Genomic DNA, 18589 nt, shown 5'->3' with positions numbered 1-18589 from the left:
TCGTTTCCACGAGTTGGAACTGAGCAGCGCAGAAAAAGCCTCTTATCAGGATTAGAGTAATCGCTGCGGTTATTAATACACTGCTGCACTGCCAGCTCACGCTCTGTTTGTGTGCCTTTCAGCTCCAACCTGCCGTCGAAAGGCTTAAATCATTTCTTAGGTCACAGTTAAATGATCGGGATAAGCAGAACAAAATCTCTATCGAGATCACATTGATATTTATCAGAATGAAGCTCTTTCATTGGGATTTACTGCAATATTAAATGAAGCCATGTGCCATTTAAGAGCTATATGCTGATACAGGAGGAGAGCTCAGGTTGAAGTAAATGTTGCAGCAGCTCAGTGTAGAAATACTCCATTACAATTTAAAATTCTATTTAAGTAGTGACTAAAGTAAATTAACTTTAGTTTTTTTTAGATCAGACCATTAATACTCATGATACAGATAAGTCAGTCTACAGTAAATTCTTACTGGCAGCTGGATGTCAGTAAAGTTACTGTAAAAAGTGACAGTAAAAACTTTACTGTAAACACTTTTTACAGCAAAAAAAACCTTCTGTAAATGCTCTAATTGCATTTACAATAAAGTTGCTGTAATTTGATTTTACAGTAATTTTTCTGTAATTTCTATATGCAGTAAAATTACTGTCATTGAATAAAGATCAGACTTCTACTATTTAATTTTTACAGTTTTATCTAGCTGCCATCATACATGCCAATACTGATAGATTGGTAATATCAATCAGTCGAGCTCGAAACAAAACCCCAAGGTTGCCCTATTGGAAAGTGAACTGCTTCCTCTGCTTTTGGCTCCTGCCTTTAGGGGTCGCCACAGTGGCTGATCTGCCTCCATCTCACTTCATCCCCAGGATCCTCCTGTGTCATCCCAACCCTCTGCATATCCACCTTGACTATATCCATGATATAGTGTGTGTGTGTGTGTGTGTGTGTGTGTGTGTGAGAGAGAGAGAGAGAGAGAGAGAGAGAGAGAGAGAGAGTGTGTGTGTGTGTGTGTGTGTGTGTGTGTGTGTGATCATTCTCTCTGTTCTTCCTACCTTGCATTTCCATATTCATTATGTTATGGAGTCCAATATATTCACTATCCCCCCCCTTTGCACATGTCCAGAGTATCTCAGCCTTACCTCTAACTTTTTTCCAAAGTGTTCAATCTCAGCTGACCCTCTGATGTACTCCTTTCTGATATTGCTCATCCATAAATACATAAAAGAGGTAGAGGGGAAAATCCATGCAATATAAACTAATACACAGTTTTTATTTCACTCCCTCTAAACTTCATAGTATGAGTGTAACGTCCAACGACCTATGTTGGACATGCAATCTAGACATGCAAACATTAGCACATGCTACTTGGAAATATAAGCAGGTATAGAGCTCAGAAGCTCAGATATGGATAAATTTGATAATACCCTTATCACCAAAATTATGTGTATTGGTAGGCCGATCAGTCCCACCCAGAGCATCGAAATACAATTTAGCGGTGATAAAAGTAAGGGCAATCACAGTTGCAAGAAGAATTCTTAGTGCATGAAAAGACACATCCTCCCCAAACTTCAAATATTGGACTAAAGTTATATTAGAAATTGTATCACCTGGAAGAAAAGTGTAAAGAGTCGATGATGATGATAATGACAACTCAGGCAGATCTTTGTAATAAAATGTTATTGACAATGTTGATGTTGCAGTTTTAAGATATAATTGCAGGTTTGAGTGTCAGTTCCTGCTTGAAAATTTTATAATAATGCTCTCTATTCAAGTTTAATATAGGAAACGCAAATTTCAATAACAGAAAGTAAAATACAAAAAAAACCCAATAATTATATGGTACTCTGTCCCTCCTTATATATAACATATGTGTTTAATCTAATATATAAAAAAGCTCTGAACTAAAAAATAATAATTTATTTTTATGTTGCTGTATACAAGTATTGATTAAAACAGTGATATTATTATTATTATTGTTGTTGTTGTTGTTTTTGTTGTTATTATTATTATTGAGAAGTATGGTGTTGTACTGTAGTGCATTGTTGTGCGGTCCCCACCCCCTCACTTCCCTCCTGTTAATCCTTCAGCAGCGGCGCACAGTAAAGAAGCAGCGGCGGAAGCTAACAAAGCACTACTTGGGCTTCATTTGAGTAGATTTTTAACTAATAACTTGGTGAGTTGGAAATATTTTCAAGAATCCTGTAGCTGTTATATTTTCTAACACTTATTGTGGGTAATTATACTATTGTTCTGACTATAAATCTGTGTGTCTTCTCCAATATTTCGCCTAGCCTAGCTAGTGAGCTAACGGACCGATAAAGTCATATAGACTTCCGTTATGCTAAGCTAATTCTAGCTATCTAGCCTAGCAGGCTAAACCGGTACCGGTTTGTTACTGAAAGGAGAAGCAATGATTCCGGCTCAGCAGCTTGAAACAAACAACAAACACGACCTGAATACATTATATCACACGTGTTGTACGCATTTACTGTAGCACCCCCGAGTTATATTGTAAACATTCAAATTGAGCTTACAGGACACACACATCCGGCTAAGCTAACGCTCGATGATTAGCTAGCTTCAGTAAACACAACATCCTCCTAGACTAAATCTGGGTCAAACACCACTGCGGGGGTCCTAGTTATATTTCGCTGACATACATTTGCATGTTAATACGGCCAGTGTTGTAGTGATGGAATAAATGTTTGACGGGATATGTATGTGTATTTTTTTTGTTCGAGCTTGATGCCGGGGAGGGTCAGAAACACTGGAGCGGAAACGTAACATCACAGTAGAGGGCTTCACTGTATGACTCTTAATTTGTAAGCCAGCTATGTCGCGATGGGCCCTTGACAGCATGTACAGTATAGCTGATCAGGGGACCATGAAAAGCCGTGATGGTGATGATATTGTCGCAGAAAGCTGCACAGTTAGCCCTGGTGTTATTTTGTTTGGATTTTGCCAGCACAGCTGAAGGTTGCTGGTAGTTCATCGTTTATCACAGGCATAGTGTTAGAAAGTTGGACAATGCTTCCCCCTCCTGCATAATAAAATAAAATTACCCACTCTGATATAGATGACGTTCACGTGTTTTAATCAATCTTCTATATTTTTTCCTGAAGCTATGGCAGCAATCAGAAAAAAGCTGGTCATAGTGGGAGATGGAGCCTGTGGGAAGACCTGTTTGCTCATCGTGTTCAGTAAGGACCAGTTTCCAGAAGTTTACGTGCCCACAGTGTTTGAGAACTATGTTGCTGACATTGAAGTCGACAGCAAACAGGTAAGCAGTATTTATTTCTTCCCAGAATCGGTGTTTTGTAACTGGAGGACTCTAGTGGCTGCACTCATGTAATGCTAAACCTATAGACCAGGGTGGGCAGTTAATTTTCACATGTTAGATCTAGTCTAACCTGTACGAGTTTGAATTATTGAGCAGATTGAGTTCTGCTTATTGGCAAAATTAATTGTCTGACCTGCTCACCTGCTACCGACTGTGCACTGCTCGAAGATATTTCAGCTTCTAAACACTTTTGGCAGGTCGAGTTAGCACTCTGGGATACAGCAGGTCAAGAGGACTATGACAGACTGCGCCCGCTCTCCTATCCAGACACTGATGTCATTCTCATGTGTTTCTCCATTGACAGCCCTGACAGTCTTGGTAAGTAAAAACAGAGGAGACTCAGCAATGTTGCAGCTCATTTTTAATTTTAAATTATTATTACTAAACCACCAAAGGCTTTGTGGGAGGGGGAAAAAGACTATTAAAAAAGGGAGGGGATAGCTCAGTAGTTAGAGCGTTCGCCCCATGATCAGAAAGTCGGGGGTTCAAATCCACCGAACGGCTACCTGAGTAAGGTACCATCCCTGCACACTGCTGCCTGGGCGCTGGATTGATAGCTGCCCACTGCTTTACTGAGTGAATGGGTGCAGAGAGTAATTAGCAAGGTAGTAGTAGCAAGGTTTACAGAAGGCTCTCCTTGAGTTAAAAGCTCTGGAGCTTGTTTTGAAATCTGAAACTCTTATGTGGGCCACTTCTTTGTGTTTTCATTGGTGGTTAAAGGTGATTTTTGAACACTTTCTAGTTACTTCCACCACCTAGTAACCCCTACTCTATTTAAGGTCTTTGCCTTGTGTAGCACATAAAAGACAAATTCAGGATTCAAATATTGGCCTGAAAATTCAGAGTAAAATGTTTTTTACTTTCCATTTGTTTGTTTTACCTGATCAGCTTCTCTGTTAAATCTAAATGTTTAAATACAAGGGCTTCCATTAAAAAACTGTATTAGAAAAAATAAGATGGTAATACAGAAGAGGCAGGAGTTATGCACTATATTATTACTATATATATTTAACAGTAGCGCCTGCGTTTTGAACCAGTACATGGGTAAGAAGGAGTATTGACAATAATGTCACAGTAATCTTGCCAGGAATAAGACGAAGTGTACTAGAGGCTACAGGATACTGGCTTATAGCTGCTCCCTCATTCACATGGGGTCACCACAGTGGGCATGTTTGATTTGGCAGATTCACCGGATGCCCTACCTGATGAATGTGTAAACCATAACACTATGGAGCCACTTTTTTTTTTAATATATGTGTATATTTATTGTAAATAATGGCTTGAGCACTTGCAGTGCCATTAGTAATGAGAAAAAAGAGTTCACTGTAAACAGACCCGATGGAAATTCTTGAGATTTGGTCATAGCTTGAATAATCTAATATTAAGAATCAGAAACATAGAAAACAGCTATTGGACATGGAGTCATGTAATGACTGTCTCCCACCATGAGTCTCAGTTTGCTCTCCTCTGTACATCACAGTGGACGCACATTTATCATGTGATCTGTACCATTACAGCACACCTTGTTCTCAAGTTTCTCCATCTAAAGTATCTGCTCTTCTTGATTCAAGTCCACACCACCTTATCTCGCATACAGTCCAGAGCTGCAACTTTTACAAGTTAAAAGAAAAGTCACTAGCAGTGATTTTAAGTTAAGACAAATAATCGTTTAATTTCTGCCTGCTGCCAAATGTCAGCATTTTATTTATTTTTGCATTGTTTGCACAGCAAAACATGTTAAATGATATCCTCTTAGCCTATAGGACTCTGTGATCATTAGTGTTTTCCTGCTGGGTTACAGAGCAACAGTAATCCATTAGGAAAATAATCAACAGCCGTGTGTCTCTGCTTTGAATGCTGCTATATTTGTCTCCTTATTCAGAGAACATCCCTGAGAAGTGGACCCCTGAAGTGAAACACTTCTGCCCTAATGTTCCCATTATACTAGTGGGAAACAAAAAGGATCTGCGTAATGATGAGCACACTCGGAGGGAACTTGCCAAAATGAAGCAGGTAAAACTTAACACCCTGAGCAAGAAAACAAACAAACTTTGTCAGTGAAAGATTTTTTCCTAACATTGCTTCTTGACCTTTATATTTATTTTAGGAACCTGTTAAACCTGAGGATGGGCGGGACATGGCTAACAGGATTGGTGCCTTTGGATACATGGAGTGCTCTGCAAAAACAAAGGATGGTGTGAGGGAAGTATTCGAGATGGCTACCAGGGCTGCACTACAGGCCAGGCGGGGAAAGAAGAGTAATAAATGCGTCCTACTGTAAAAGGAGGCATGAGGACTGCTTCCTGGAGGGGGAAAGAAGGAGAATTAGGTCAAACCTACCCCCCAAACACACCCACCCAAAAGACTGTTCTCCCCAGTTTTTACTAAAGGTGTAATGCTTTTACTTTTCTTTTATTTCTTTATTTCTTTTTGGTCTTAAGCAAAACTAGTCAGGTTCTGTCAGTATTCAACTTTGAAGTTATGGAAAATACTTTTTTTGTACTTAAACATAAGTAAATTTGCCATAATAATCAAACCTCCTTTATCCACACGTTCTATGTAATCAAAAAGGTCAGCGGGGGAACCGTGGTGTCAGCCTGCCAACTGCAGTTAAGTGCTTAAGCCCTGCGAGCTGATCAGAGGAATGTTTCCACAGCCAACTAGGGTTGAAGTACCTGCTCACTGTGACCCGTAGTCCTTTAATTATTGACAAACTCGTGCACACAAAGTCAAAATTTGTTTGTGTGCTTCATAAACAAATCTGCATTATGATCACATGCACAATGCGAGACTGGAAAATCTTTTTGCTAAAATGCAAATGGAAACTTAGTGTTTTGTGTAATAAATTACTTTGTAAGAATCTGGACAACTTGCATCACTTGATTGAACACTGAATTAAACTGAACTAATGAATTAAAGCCCTGTCTAGGATCAGAATTCAACTTTATGCAGTGGTGAGGAAAATCAAAGGCCAGTCTATGCTTTAGGCTCCTCAGTTTATGGTGAACCTTATGGATTAATACGGGCCACTCTTTGGCCGTTCCCCTGTGAGCTGAGCCTGAGTGCACACAAGCATGTTAATGAATCCCATTAATAGTTGTTAAAAAGCTGACAGCCGAGATGTTTACTGATCAGGACAGTGAATGTGAAAAATAAACCTGCCCAGGCTTTCTGGGGGTCAAACTGCCTCTACCTTCACTTTTTGTTCTAAGCACATATCAGTAATCTTCTATAGTTGAAGGTGATCTTTTTCCTGAATGAAAACATGAGCCAAAAGTAATTTCAAACTTTTACTCAACATTTAAACCAAACACAATTGAGAACCCCACTTCTTTGGTGTCTTTTCAGTTTTACATGTAAGAACTGAATTTTTGATTACAAATAATTGTCATTATTAAACCTACTGAGCTTTCTAAACAGTGAAAACAGAGGTATGTAACAAATATACAGTTAAACAATTCTTTGGATGCACATAGCTAAAACTACTGCAGTCTCACTTATCAGTGTGTTAAATCCAACCTTAATAATGCAAAGTTCTGAAGAGTGTTGAGCACTGAGTTTTGTCCAGGACTGTTGGATTCAGCTGCATTTATTTTTAACTGGGTGAAAAACATTCAAGCTAAAAAAAACCAACAAACATAATGGAACGAACAACTTTGGTGAAGTAAAAATTTATATATTGCCAGTAAAACTGATGCATGCTGGATTAAATTTATTTAACCACAAAACAAACCCATACACTCAATGTTTGTTTAAATCAACAACAACCCTTTGTGCAGGCTGTAACAAACTGGGGGGAAAAAATGGCAACCCAAAACATCTGCAGCTCACCATCAGAAAATCTATAATCACGAGTTCAACAGTCATGCGTTCTTCTTGGCGGGAAGTCCTGAGCGGGCGAGAAATATCGGAAGAACAGCCAGCGCTCCTAGAGCTACTGCCACCAACGGTCGGTAATAAAGCCAGCCGAACCCAATAACGATAAGAGACAGCGAGCAGGAGATGCACAAGGCAAAGATCTTCAGTCCAATGGACACGAGCTCTCTAAGGACAGGAACCCAGTCCACTGCAGGAACACAACAGACAGGAAGTATAAATAATAGAAGCAAGGAAGGAAACACAACTGTACAGCAGCAGAGTTAATTTACCCAGCGTGTAGATGATTTGCATGCTCAGCTGGATACCAAGGAACATGAGGGCCCAGCCTGCAGCCCGGAGTCCCCAAGTCTTCATGCTGTTATACTGGTGCTCCCTCGCAAACACCTCCTACAGATAACACAGAAATACGCTTTACCCAGATAGACACACAGAAAGAGAATTTAAACCAACAAATGGAAATGAAGCCCACGCTGACCTCTGCAGAGAGCTCCTCCAGATAAAGGATCTCCAGAGTGTCTCCTGATCTGGTTTTAAATGGCAGCAGCTGCTCCCCTCTTTGCATGGCAACAATACTGACCTGAAAAACAGCAGCATGTGAAGCAGAGTTAGAGACTTAGTTTTAATCTAATATAAATACATAAATGAGCAACTCTTTTGACAGTATTTGTTCCTGCTCATATTTCATGGTAAACTGAACATTTGTTTGTTTTGGGCTTTTGGTTGGAATATAATAAACGGCACATTTGGCTGAAGAACATACATCTTTTTCCTGAACAAAACAACTTTTTTTTAATAATCCCATAAATGTAAGCAGCATGCCAAAGGAGACCAGAACTGTCCTCATGTTGATCTACTAAACTTTCAAAAAAAACAGCTGTGAAAAAGTTTTACCATGATTATTTGGTACTGTGTAAATTTACTCATTTAACAGTATAGTACATTCTATATATGTTTACAGTATACAATTTTTTATTTAATGTGCAGTTTTATACTAGTACACGGGTAAATTTGAAAATATCCCATGCCATTCTGTTATGGATAAAACTTAAAAACAATATTAAGTTTCCATACCTCCAACAAAATATTCTAATAACTACTCATAAACAGTAAATGTTTGAAATACTTGATCATATATTTGACTATCCAAATTCTATTTGTATTAATAATCATTTAAAACACTACTTAAATTGATTTTTATGAAAGTTAATGAGAAAATATTTTATTATTGAATGTTATAAATAGCAACATAAGAACATCATGTAGGTTGTGACCACAGACAGTACATAAAAGATGGACATAGCTGTAGTGAGGTCAACCTCAGTAATAAGGGTTAGAGTTTACTGAGAATATTGCATGCTCATGACTATTATGTTCTACTGAAGATTTGATGCTAGCAACTGAGACCATAAACGTATAAGGAAAATGTTTACTGGGTAACAGTGAAATGAAAAGTAGGGTCACTTTTCCATAAACATCTACACAATCAGACTTTGTTTTTAACCAGGAGTCTCCCCCTGGTGACTATCAGAAAGAATGCAGGTTTAAGGCACTGAATTCACTTTTCAGATCCTGAAGGTACATCAGTCTCCTATAAACAGACTACAGTCAAAACCCAGTGGAAATGTAGGCAGAGAATGTGTTGATGGGTCATTTGTAGCTTGTACCGTCTGAGCAGGGCCGTGGCGTGAGTTCTCACTGCTCAGTCCAGCGAAGGAGAACCTCACCCGCACGTCACCCACCTCATGAATTCAAACAAATTCAAAGTCAACAAGTGTGGAACGCATATCACATAACGAAACGCAACACTGAGATTATTTGCGAGGCGCTCACGACTAGATGCTCACCTCTGGCCTGCGTGGATTTGGAGTGTGATAGAAGTAGTCATCATGAATAGAGAGAAAGGGGTCCAAGTTAAAGACAGGAAAATCCCTCAAACTCAGTGTCTGGAAGTTATTTATCTGCTCCACCAGGCCTGATGATAACCAGGAAATTAACCGAGTACTAAAATCCAAACACATGAAACACAGCATATGTGTAGTGGCTGTGTGTTTGCTTAGACACAAACCTTTAGACAGAATGAATGGCCCAGTTCGGACTTCAGGAGACACCACCATCACACTCTCAACAGCCATGGCACTGAAACACAAAGACTGAAGTGAGCATGGACTGGATGCACACACAAACACAAGATGACCATATTAAATATGCTTTAGTACCTCGGGTTCTGGTGACCAATCTCCTTATCAAAATTACGACTGTTCACCAACTCTGACTTCCACTCAGTGTCTACAAAAAAGGAGTTATAACCTCTATACACAGGCTGTGCTGTTACCAAAGATTACAGACTGCAAAAAAGAAACTCACTGTAGGTGTATGTAGTTTCTGTTTTGGTTTCACCATTCTCCTGGTAATCCCTGAATTAAAACGTACAGTCAGCTGCATTCTAGCCAACATGTCCACACCCAGTCCCACCCTGAGTGCTGACAACAGCCTTACCTGCTCTCATGGTACTCCACCCACTGATACATCTCCACCTGCCGCTTCAGCTTCACTGCATGCACCACCACTTTGTAGTTGGGGTCATACAGGGGCTGCAGAGACACATCAAAATTTACACATCAATTTACAAAATTCTTAATGCTGGATTATTAAACATGACAATGTCAAAGTCTGACAATGTAATTAGTACAATAATGCATTACTATAAACACAAACGAAAGAATTCAAGTGAAACTATATGAAGCTTCAGTATACAGATTAAAAAATAAAACATTAGAATCAAAACAAGGAAGCCAACTGGTGGCACATTTATGTCCACAAAAAATGGAATCAAATACTAGCAAAGATATTTACATGTTGTACAACTCCTGAGGTTGTGTATTAATTTAACATAGATAAATACAACACTATTTCTCACTGTCTGAGTCTCTCTCAACATTACCTTCTTTTGTCCTCCTCTGCAAAGATATGAGGGTAAACACAGCCAGATAACAGGCACCACCGCCTGTTTATCTAAACAAACTAACTAAGGCAGCCCTGAACTTTTTAGACATCACCCGACAGAGATGCACGTGAGAAGGCAAACAGCCAGAGCAGAAACTCTTTAACCTGCCAGCCCCATGGAACAAAGTCTGTGTGATGTCCAATTCCATCCATGCGAGAAAAACATACGTAATCGGTCACAGAGTTCAGAGCAAGCGAGCGGTCGTCCGCCTGAGCTGATTCCTCACCTAAACTGAAAGGAGTATGTCCCGACCCGATTCCCCCAACATTGCTCAGTTCTCTGTAATGGATCAATGGATGGATGTTCTTTTACCAAATGTACATACAAAGGTTATTAGGTTTCTATCACATATTTAAACAAATATTTAAGATGAGCTGTAGGGAACAAATAGTTAACTGAAATGACAATGAAAACTAGACTTGGAAAAAAACTAAAGCCAACTAAAATAAAAAATAAAACATCTTCCAGAGTTGTCCTTTATTTTAAGTCTACTTGTCAGTTTGGTAAAATTCTGTTATCACAGAGTGCCTGATGGGGCATGAATACACATGTTGAGCTAGACTCTGGATGACATTACCGTGAGTCAACAAAGAGTTGTGTTTGTGTAATCCCTGCACTGATTTTAATTCATTAAATGAAAAGATTAAAAAAAACACTTCTTATCAGGAAGTGATAAGTGTGTAGCTCAAGCAAATGCAGAATGATGGAAGTTCTTAAAATATCTGGATGTTCGATATCTGAGCACAGTTTCGGAGGCCTGCAGAAACCATAATTTTAGGGGTAGGGGACTCTAAAACTATACAGAAGGCACAAGTTTTGAAGTGCATCTCCACCTGGAATTTTGTCATGCAAATCTGTGACAGTCAGGTTAAAGGCTCCAGACAAATATCCTCCATATCTTAATAATTAAAAGACTGAAACTAATATAGAACCTTTGAACTGCTCTGTAAACTAACAGAAACTGAACTCAATTAAAAAAAAAAGCTAAAACGTAATAAAAATTATGCAAATAAGGGACACCGACACATACACGCTACGGCAGACCAATGTTCAAAATACAGGCGAGCTCACCTCTGCAGTATGCAGCTTCGCAGACAGGTGAACTAAACGGCCGTTGTTTTGTGTGTCGAAGCTGATATACGGCCCCAGTGATACAACCTGGGAGAGACCTTCATCCAGGGACTTTGCTGTTTGCAGAGTCCGTCCCTGCACAAAGAAACCATCACAGATACAAAGTGCTGTCTTTAGTCTACTGTTAAATCATCGTGACCATGATGATCTGAGCTACTTAGAAGGAAATGTTTCCTACCTCATTGGTGAAGAGAACATAAATCGAGAGGAAAAACAGTCCCACACCAACAACTGTTCCTCCTGTAGTTTCACTTAAACGCTCCAGAAATCCAGGGTTGGACTTTGCAGACACTCGCTTGTGTTGGTCTGGAAACTGGACAAACATAAGAACAACCAGAATAAACACGACATCAACAATTGGGTGACAGAACCAAGTTTTGGTTTCTCATTAGTGTGTAGTTATTTTCTATATTCAATCTTTTAGTAATGACATGACCATAACAAGACATAACTAGTAACTTAACAATAAACTGTCTTTTTATTATATTATATATATATATATATATATATATATATATATATATATATATATATATATATATATATATATATATATATATATATATATATATATATATATATATAAAATAATACACCAGGTGTTTATCTGAAAACTAATGATGGTTTAAATACATGAATCTTAGAAAGCGAAGACACACATTCCTCTGATTTATTACAACTAATCCAGTACCAGCCAACTGCAGTTCTGGTGAGAAGTTTATATCCACTCATCATGGACATGAATGTAATTTTGAGCTTTTTGCTATGTATTTGAACTGTTCTGTTTTCAGGATGTAATCATTGTACAACATACATCTTTACTGACTTTAAAAAACAAGGATTGGGTGAACAAAGCTGGAATTTATTTGGGATTTTCTCTAATCCACACGAGGTCAAATATATACATAAACCCCCACCAATGGTTAAATGTCTCTTGGTGTGTTGCACCTCAAACAGACACTTTTGATTACTCAATAAGTTTGTGTTATAATTCTGGCTGGGTATTTGACCATGCGTTTTGACAAAATTGGTAGAATTCATTTGAAACAGTCAGTTTCCTGGCATGGCCACGGTTTTAAGCATAGTCCGCAAATTTTCAATAGGGTTGAAGTTGGGGCTTTGAGGAGGCTATTTGATAAGATTAATGTTAGCCTGCTTTATCCATTCCAAACAGTCTTTGGTGTCTGCTTAAGATCATGTAACTGTGTCCAAGTTTAAACCATCTAACTGTTGATTTGAGGTAAAGGTAGCTCTCCTCCTTTACTATTCCATCTACTTTGAACCAGTACTGCTTGCAGCAAAATCTGTTGTTTAGAAATGAGTTCAAGAGGCCTTCTTAACTTGTGTAAATCTGCAATTCTTCTTAGATCATTATCGAGCTCCCCTTTCTTCTGGTCAATCATTGGATCGCTGTCCTTTTTTATGCTGAGAAACTAGCATTTGTAGTTGATCTTGATAACCAGTGTAAAATTAATAGGCCTTGGTTTATCAATTTAACAGACACTGAAGATCCTTCAGCATCACTTACTAAAATACAGTGAGTGTATATTTATACTTGAGCCTGTAGAAAATCTAAATTATTTTCAAGCTTGTGCACCTAGTTCTTGTTTTTAAAGTCACCAAAGGTTATTGTTGTACAATCACTCCACCCTGGGGAAAAAAAATAAAAGAACAGTTCAAAGAAATCATTAAAAGCCCAAAATTATGACGTTCATGCCCACGATGAGTGGATGTAAACTTCTGGCAGTAATTGTATGTGTCCCTACATGCAGCCTGTGGTCCCATGTCCCATCATGACTTAGGCGTGCAAGTGACACGCCCCTTTTACACTTCCTAATCTAATTTTCATGTCTGGGCGAAAAAGTTAAGACTAAACGGCGACTCACCGCTGTTGCCATTGTACGTACCAAATTAAAGCATTAGAAATGATTAGTCAGATTAAACTGACTGAAAAAAGGCGGCAGTTGAGGGTCTAACGCTGCAGCAAAGTTATGTTAACTGCACACATAAATCCGGAAGGAGTTTACATTTATACAGTAGAACCAAAGACCATTATTCGAGCCACCTACTGTTTGTGCTGTAGACATTTCTCTACTTTCTCGACCGCCAACTTTCAAGGAACACGAAGATGCTAGCAACCACAAACTGACACGCCAACGGCCAGTACGCTTTCACTTTTACTCTGGAGTATCCCGAAACTCGCCCAGAGAGGCGGACTATGTGAGAATTGTGGCTCCCGCCCAACTCGCCGGTTGCCCAATTGATATTAAGCGATTGCTTTAAGGAAAAAAAAAAAACAGTTCCGGCACCAACCCGGAAATCTTTTTTCTCGAGGCTTCATGGGAAATGAAGTTTTTTTGGTGACTGTTATCAATAGAGACGTGAGAAAGAAAAAGAAATACTAGAAATGTATTAGATATTTATTGATATTTAATTTGTTTTAACAGTTCAGAGGAAATAGTATACTGTAAACATATATAGAATGTACTATACTGTTACTGGAAAGAAAAACAAGCAGGCTCACTGAAACCCACATACATCATAAAGGTAAATATTGAAAAATATTTATTATATTTTAGTTTTATACAGAACATGAAACTTCATGGACGGATGTTATTCATATTATGACACCTAGTGGTGATAAACAGAGGTACCTCAAGAATATGCACATTTGTACTTTTTCTCCACCACCTGACATTTAGTTTCTTTTCAAATTATAACCACAACAGCGTATCATTAATATAGCTGTTTGTTTGTTGCTTGGTTGTTTTACAGATTGTAATCATATTACAAGAAAGCAGCATACTCTTTTTCCTTCAATAATATAATTTTTAACAAAATAAACAAACAAAAAACAGAAAAACAGACACAGTAATTTGAAAATGTGACTTAGTATCATTACAACAGTGGGATATATTATATGTATAATAATACCTCAATCTGCAGTGACTGAGAAGCTCATAGAGCCAATCTCTCTCTATCACACACACACACACACACCGCATAGATGGGTCTTAAGAGGATTATTGCAAAGGGGAACACCAAGCAATTGGTGTCACCTATCATCATCACACCTGTTTCTGTCTTACTACACACAGACCCACACTCATAGACTGTGACAGGCTGCAGAAACAAAGCACTGGTACTCAGTGAGGATGGAGCAGGAATATGATATTATCGTGCTTGGAACTGGACTGAAGGTACGAAATTTATATTTGCTGTAAAATCTAAAATGAAATAATCTCTCTTGAATCTCTCTATATATATGATTCTGTTGGCTAACAGGATTTTATGCCTACTTTATTGTCAGTACAAAGCTTGAACCCCGTGAACTGAGCAGGCCATCTTTTGTCATGTGGTCTTAGGTGGAAATGTTCTGAGCTGACCAAAACCAGAAACCCCGCTGTGAGCAAGATATATATTTTCTGCAAAGTGCTAAAAAAAACGATGCCTCACAATAACTACGACCTTACCAAAACAGTTCTCAAGCAGAGGCACAGTCCTTTTACTGAGCACTTGCAATCATGACTTCTTTCATTTCCTCTTTTTGCTCTTGATTCAATAAGTGATTAAAGTCTGTAAGTGAGTGGTCTTTCTGCCATGTTTTTGTCACTTTTACTAATGATCCACGTGCAGACTTGTTAAGCTCTTGCTGGCTGCTAAGGGGGATTTATGGCAATTACCTCATTAGTCTAGTACTGATCTGTATATCTTAAACTACCAGCTGCTGATTCGGACACATTTGCCCCTCTGTTTTCTTCCTCATCTCTTTCAGGAATGCATCCTCTCTGGTTTAATGACTTTAAGTGGGAAAAAGGTTCTCCACATTGATAAGAATCCTTATTATGGAGGAGAGAGTGCATCCATTTCTCTCCTTGAGGAGGTGCATGTAAACAAATACAAAACTCATGAGCATGCATGCACGTACCTTCATTTGAAGACTGCTGATAATAAGGTGTTTCCTTTATTTGCAGCTGTACAAGAAGTTTAATACTCCTGGTCCTCCAAAATCGATGGGCAGAGGGAAAGAGTGGAACGTTGACCTCATCCCCAAATTTTTTCTTTCCACCGGTGAAAGTTTACTGTTTATTGGCAGGTGTTTGTGCAATGTCTTGCTGATTGTTTTGATATAAATGAGCATGCTTTAATTTTTGGGTGCTGTGGTTTGTGCAGGTCAGATGGTAAAAATCTTGTTGCACACCGAGGTTACTCGGTATCTGGACTTTAAAGTCGTAGAAGGCAGCTACGTATACAAAGGAGGAAAAGTGCACAAAGTCCCCGCCAGTGAAAAAGACGCAGATGCTTCAGGTGCCAGATCAAGTCATTCCACTTTTTAAGACAAGTTTCCAGACGGCCATAGCTTTATAACGCTGAAATATACATATTTTCAGATCTGATGGGCATGTTCGACAAGAGGAGGTTCAAGAAGCTGCTGCTCTTTGCTCTGAACTTTGACATAAGAAACCCTCGCACCCACCATGATGTGGATCCTCACAAAACGACCACAAGGGAATTGTTCCATCGCTACGACCTGGGACTTGATGTCATAGAGTTTATAGGTCACGCCATAGCCTTGCACAACAGTGAGAGGTCAGTTATAGGAACTTAAGTGAAACAACACTGAAAACAGATTAGTAGGCATGATTTAAACCTGTCCACCTGCCGTCCTCGCAGTTACCTGGACCGGCCCTGTGTGGAAACCATCAGTCGGATCAGGCTGTACTCCGATTCGCTGTCCTGTCGAAACACCAGTCCGTACCTCTACCCACTGTATGGTCTCGGGGAGATACCACAGGGTTTTGCCAGGTCAGGTTCTCACTAGTTCTTTGATTTATGTTCATCAACAGTTTAATTTGACTATTTTAATTCGAGTGCAAAAATCCTAGATATTTGCACTCTAGGATTCAGTGCAAGTATATCATCATCAGCCCCCAGCAAGCATTAGTGGATGTTCTTCCACTGAAAGTTAAAAGTGGCCCCTTTTTTAAATTTCCAACTCCATATTATCAGTCAGTCAGTCAGTCAGCATGATTCACAATTCAAAATAAATCTTATTTATCATATACCAAGCCCCTCAGTTCATCCTTTAGCAAATGCTTCCTTCCACGTCCCTTTAAGAAAACTTTTTTCTGATTGGTTGCTCCTTGCAAACAAAAGGTTTGAGCAGCAGGTGGGTGGGGCTTATCTTCTCAAAGCTAGAGCTGCGTACCTGAAATGATCACATTAGGGAAATCCAGTCTTAATGACAACATTCAGAGCCACAAGTGGGGAAAAACTTTATAAAACCAAATGTTCAGAGATGCTGATTTCTTTCTTTTAAACTTCTCTCATTTTTAATGTGAGCATGTGCCATTATAGCACTTTCTAGCACACATAAAGAAAAGCATAATAAAAGCTGTTTAAAGGAAACGTTCAGACATTCATGCTTGCACTTATAAGATCCAGTCCTCTTTGTGTTTCAGACTGAATGCAGAGTATGGAGGAACGTTCCTGCTGAACAGGGCAGTGGATGAAATTGTGATGGATAGTGGCAAAGTGAAAGCTGTGAAATCTGAGGGGAAGGTGGAGTAGACAAAATTAAGCCCTGCAGTCACTGTCCAGGAGGTATTTGTACTCCCACTGATGTGGTCTTTTTTTCTCTCCTTCTAACAGCTGTTCCACTGCAAACAGTTAATCTGTGATCCCAGCTACGTTCCCAATCGAGTGAGGAAGGTGGGGCGTGTCGTTAGGGCGATCTGTTTTCTAAATCATCCAGTTAAACACACTCATGATGTCAGCTCCTGTCAGATCATCATCCCTCAAACTCAGCTTAACAGGAAGTCAGGTACTAAGTTATACTACCACAATATCTAACATGTACAAAGTTGAACCCTCTGACCTGCTATTCCTGGATTTGCTCCTCTACTACTTCCTCCTCCATGCAGACATTTATATATCTGTAGTGTCCTTTGCGCACAACGTGGCCTCAGATGGGATGTACATCGCCACAGTCAGCACAACTGCAGAAACCACCAACCCAGAGAAAGAAGTGCAGCCAGGACTCGAGCTCCTCGAACCCATCGTGCACAAGTTAGTGACACTCTGAAGACTTAAATCTTACAGTTTGTGTTTTTGTGGTGTGATTTAATTCAGTGCAATTCCTTCTTGTTGAATTCAGATTTGTGTCTGTCAGCAATCTGCTAGTTCCAAATGAAGATGGAAAAAAGAGTCAGGTATTGATGGGGTTTCCCCAAAACTAAAACAATAATACGACTGTAAATAGGATGGTGGCCTTAATTTTTTTTTTAATCTCTTCTGTCCTTTTAGATATTTGTGTCCCGCTCATATGATGCAACAAACCACTTTGAGACTGAGTGTGAGGACATCAAAGACATGTACCAGCGGCTCACAGGGACAGAGCTCAGCTTTGCAGGATCCAGGCACCAGTCTCATAACTCTGATGACGACTGAGGACAGCTTGATGTTAGCAGCTGGGAGGCCGTAAATGTATGTGGTGTATAATCATCATTCATGGATGATTATATGCCACAGCTGTAAAGCAGAGGGTGTGATGTAGGGTGTAGACTGAACTGAGAGTGTGCTACGTAACTGCCTGATGTCTCTTTTGCCTCTTAATTTGTTTGCTGTAATTTCTCTCTCGTGTGAAAATCTGCTAAATAATGATGTTGCTACTTTGTTATGAGAGAAGGTAATACATCACTATGACTTTTCTGCTGGATAGTTTTTACATCGGTTGTTTACACCAGAGTGAAACTTTTTATTTTATTTTATATTACTTATCAAGTTATATTGACTAAAAAACATAAAATGTTGTGAAAGTATTGAATGTAGTGTCTACCTTCACATTCAATGTTTGTTTGCTCTTCAAATTCACTTATGTATGGCTGAATAATTTACACACACACACAACACAGACATCACATGGGGATACAAGTCAGAGATCAGTAGCATTACAGAAAAACACTGAAATATACACTACAATAGGAAAGTACAAGAGGGAAAAAAGAGACCTCTACTCATGCTGGGCTCCTGGGAGGACAGCATGAGAACAGGAGAAAAAAACTCCTCTGCACAAAGAGCACATAAATGTCCACAGCACAACATTATGGAACACGTGACAAGCAACAGGGTAGGCCCTACAAAAGTTAAAGTTAATTAGATAGATTTTTTTTAAAGTGCTGATCAGTGAGAGTGTTTATGAGCTGCAACATGCAGCTTGTGAGCGATGAGGG

At 39.1% G+C, this 18589-nt stretch overlaps 3 protein-coding genes across 5 annotated transcripts; 2 read left to right on the top strand and 1 right to left on the bottom strand.

Annotated features, from left to right (window-relative positions):
• Positions 1–2062: 2062 nt before the first annotated feature.
• LOC102778666 (rho-related GTP-binding protein RhoA-B) lies at positions 2063–6526 on the top strand. The gene is made up of 5 exons (XM_006783370.3): positions 2063–2176; positions 3126–3283; positions 3541–3661; positions 5226–5356; positions 5451–6526. Exons 2-5 carry the CDS (start codon positions 3128–3130, stop codon positions 5622–5624), a joined length of 582 nt encoding a protein of 193 aa, XP_006783433.1. The 5' UTR covers positions 2063–2176; positions 3126–3127; the 3' UTR covers positions 5625–6526.
• A 94-nt stretch (positions 6527–6620) lies between these two features.
• On the bottom strand, positions 6621–13620 carry tmem43 (transmembrane protein 43). The gene is made up of 12 exons (XM_006783373.3): positions 13427–13620; positions 11536–11670; positions 11298–11432; positions 9719–9813; positions 9587–9636; positions 9439–9508; positions 9288–9358; positions 9067–9194; positions 8887–8961; positions 7698–7799; positions 7492–7609; positions 6621–7409 (listed from the first exon to the last, which is right to left on the bottom strand). Exons 1-12 carry the CDS (start codon positions 13442–13444, stop codon positions 7207–7209), a joined length of 1200 nt encoding a protein of 399 aa, XP_006783436.1. The 5' UTR covers positions 13445–13620; the 3' UTR covers positions 6621–7206.
• On the top strand, positions 13422–18178 carry zgc:112334 (rab GDP dissociation inhibitor beta). Of its 3 annotated transcripts, XM_006783372.3 has the most exons (13): positions 13423–13904; positions 14456–14557; positions 14723–14762; positions 15133–15240; positions 15332–15428; positions 15531–15665; positions 15749–15947; positions 16032–16163; positions 16820–16919; positions 17010–17181; positions 17282–17426; positions 17515–17569; positions 17664–18178. In XM_006783372.3, exons 4-13 carry the CDS (start codon positions 15154–15156, stop codon positions 17805–17807), a joined length of 1266 nt encoding a protein of 421 aa, XP_006783435.1. In that variant the 5' UTR covers positions 13423–13904; positions 14456–14557; positions 14723–14762; positions 15133–15153; the 3' UTR covers positions 17808–18178. The 3 variants fall into 3 exon arrangements, with proteins under 3 accessions (XP_006783434.1, XP_006783435.1, XP_087696899.1); XM_006783371.3 differs by lacking the exon at positions 14723–14762 and having other exon boundaries at positions 13422–13904; XM_087840773.1 differs by lacking the exons at positions 13423–13904; positions 14723–14762 and having other exon boundaries at positions 14446–14557.
• Positions 18179–18589: the final 411 nt, after the last annotated feature.

Source organism: Neolamprologus brichardi, chromosome 5 (assembly GCF_056152115.1).
Source record: "Neolamprologus brichardi isolate AB-2024 chromosome 5, ASM5615211v1, whole genome shotgun sequence".
In the NCBI taxonomy this organism is placed as follows: Eukaryota; Metazoa; Chordata; class Actinopteri; order Cichliformes; family Cichlidae; genus Neolamprologus; species Neolamprologus brichardi.
The sequence above is the reverse complement of the archived record's forward strand: the minus strand, read 5'-3'. Positions and strand labels throughout refer to the sequence as shown.

Bases quoted from the DNA above. Each gene is read 5' to 3' on its own strand.
- LOC102778666 (XM_006783370.3), top strand. From the start codon at position 3,128: ATGGCAGCAATCAGAAAAAAGCTGGTCATAGTGGGAGATGGAGCCTGT. The intron at 3,662-5,225 runs GTAAGTAAAAAC...CTCCTTATTCAG, and splicing joins TGACAGCCCTGACAGTCTTG to AGAACATCCCTGAGAAGTGG. The intron at 5,357-5,450 runs GTAAAACTTAAC...TATTTATTTTAG, and splicing joins AACTTGCCAAAATGAAGCAG to GAACCTGTTAAACCTGAGGA.
- tmem43 (XM_006783373.3), bottom strand. The intron at 11,433-11,535 runs GTAGGAAACATT...TTCTTTGTGCAG, and splicing joins ATGTTCTCTTCACCAATGAG to GGACGGACTCTGCAAACAGC. The intron at 9,195-9,287 runs GTTTGTGTCTAA...GGTTATCATCAG, and splicing joins GCCATTCATTCTGTCTAAAG to GCCTGGTGGAGCAGATAAAT.
- zgc:112334 (XM_006783371.3), top strand. From the start codon at position 14,513: ATGGAGCAGGAATATGATATTATCGTGCTTGGAACTGGACTGAAG. The intron at 15,241-15,331 runs GTGCATGTAAAC...CTTTATTTGCAG, and splicing joins CCATTTCTCTCCTTGAGGAG to CTGTACAAGAAGTTTAATAC. The intron at 17,427-17,514 runs GTTAGTGACACT...TGTTGAATTCAG, and splicing joins CTCGAACCCATCGTGCACAA to ATTTGTGTCTGTCAGCAATC.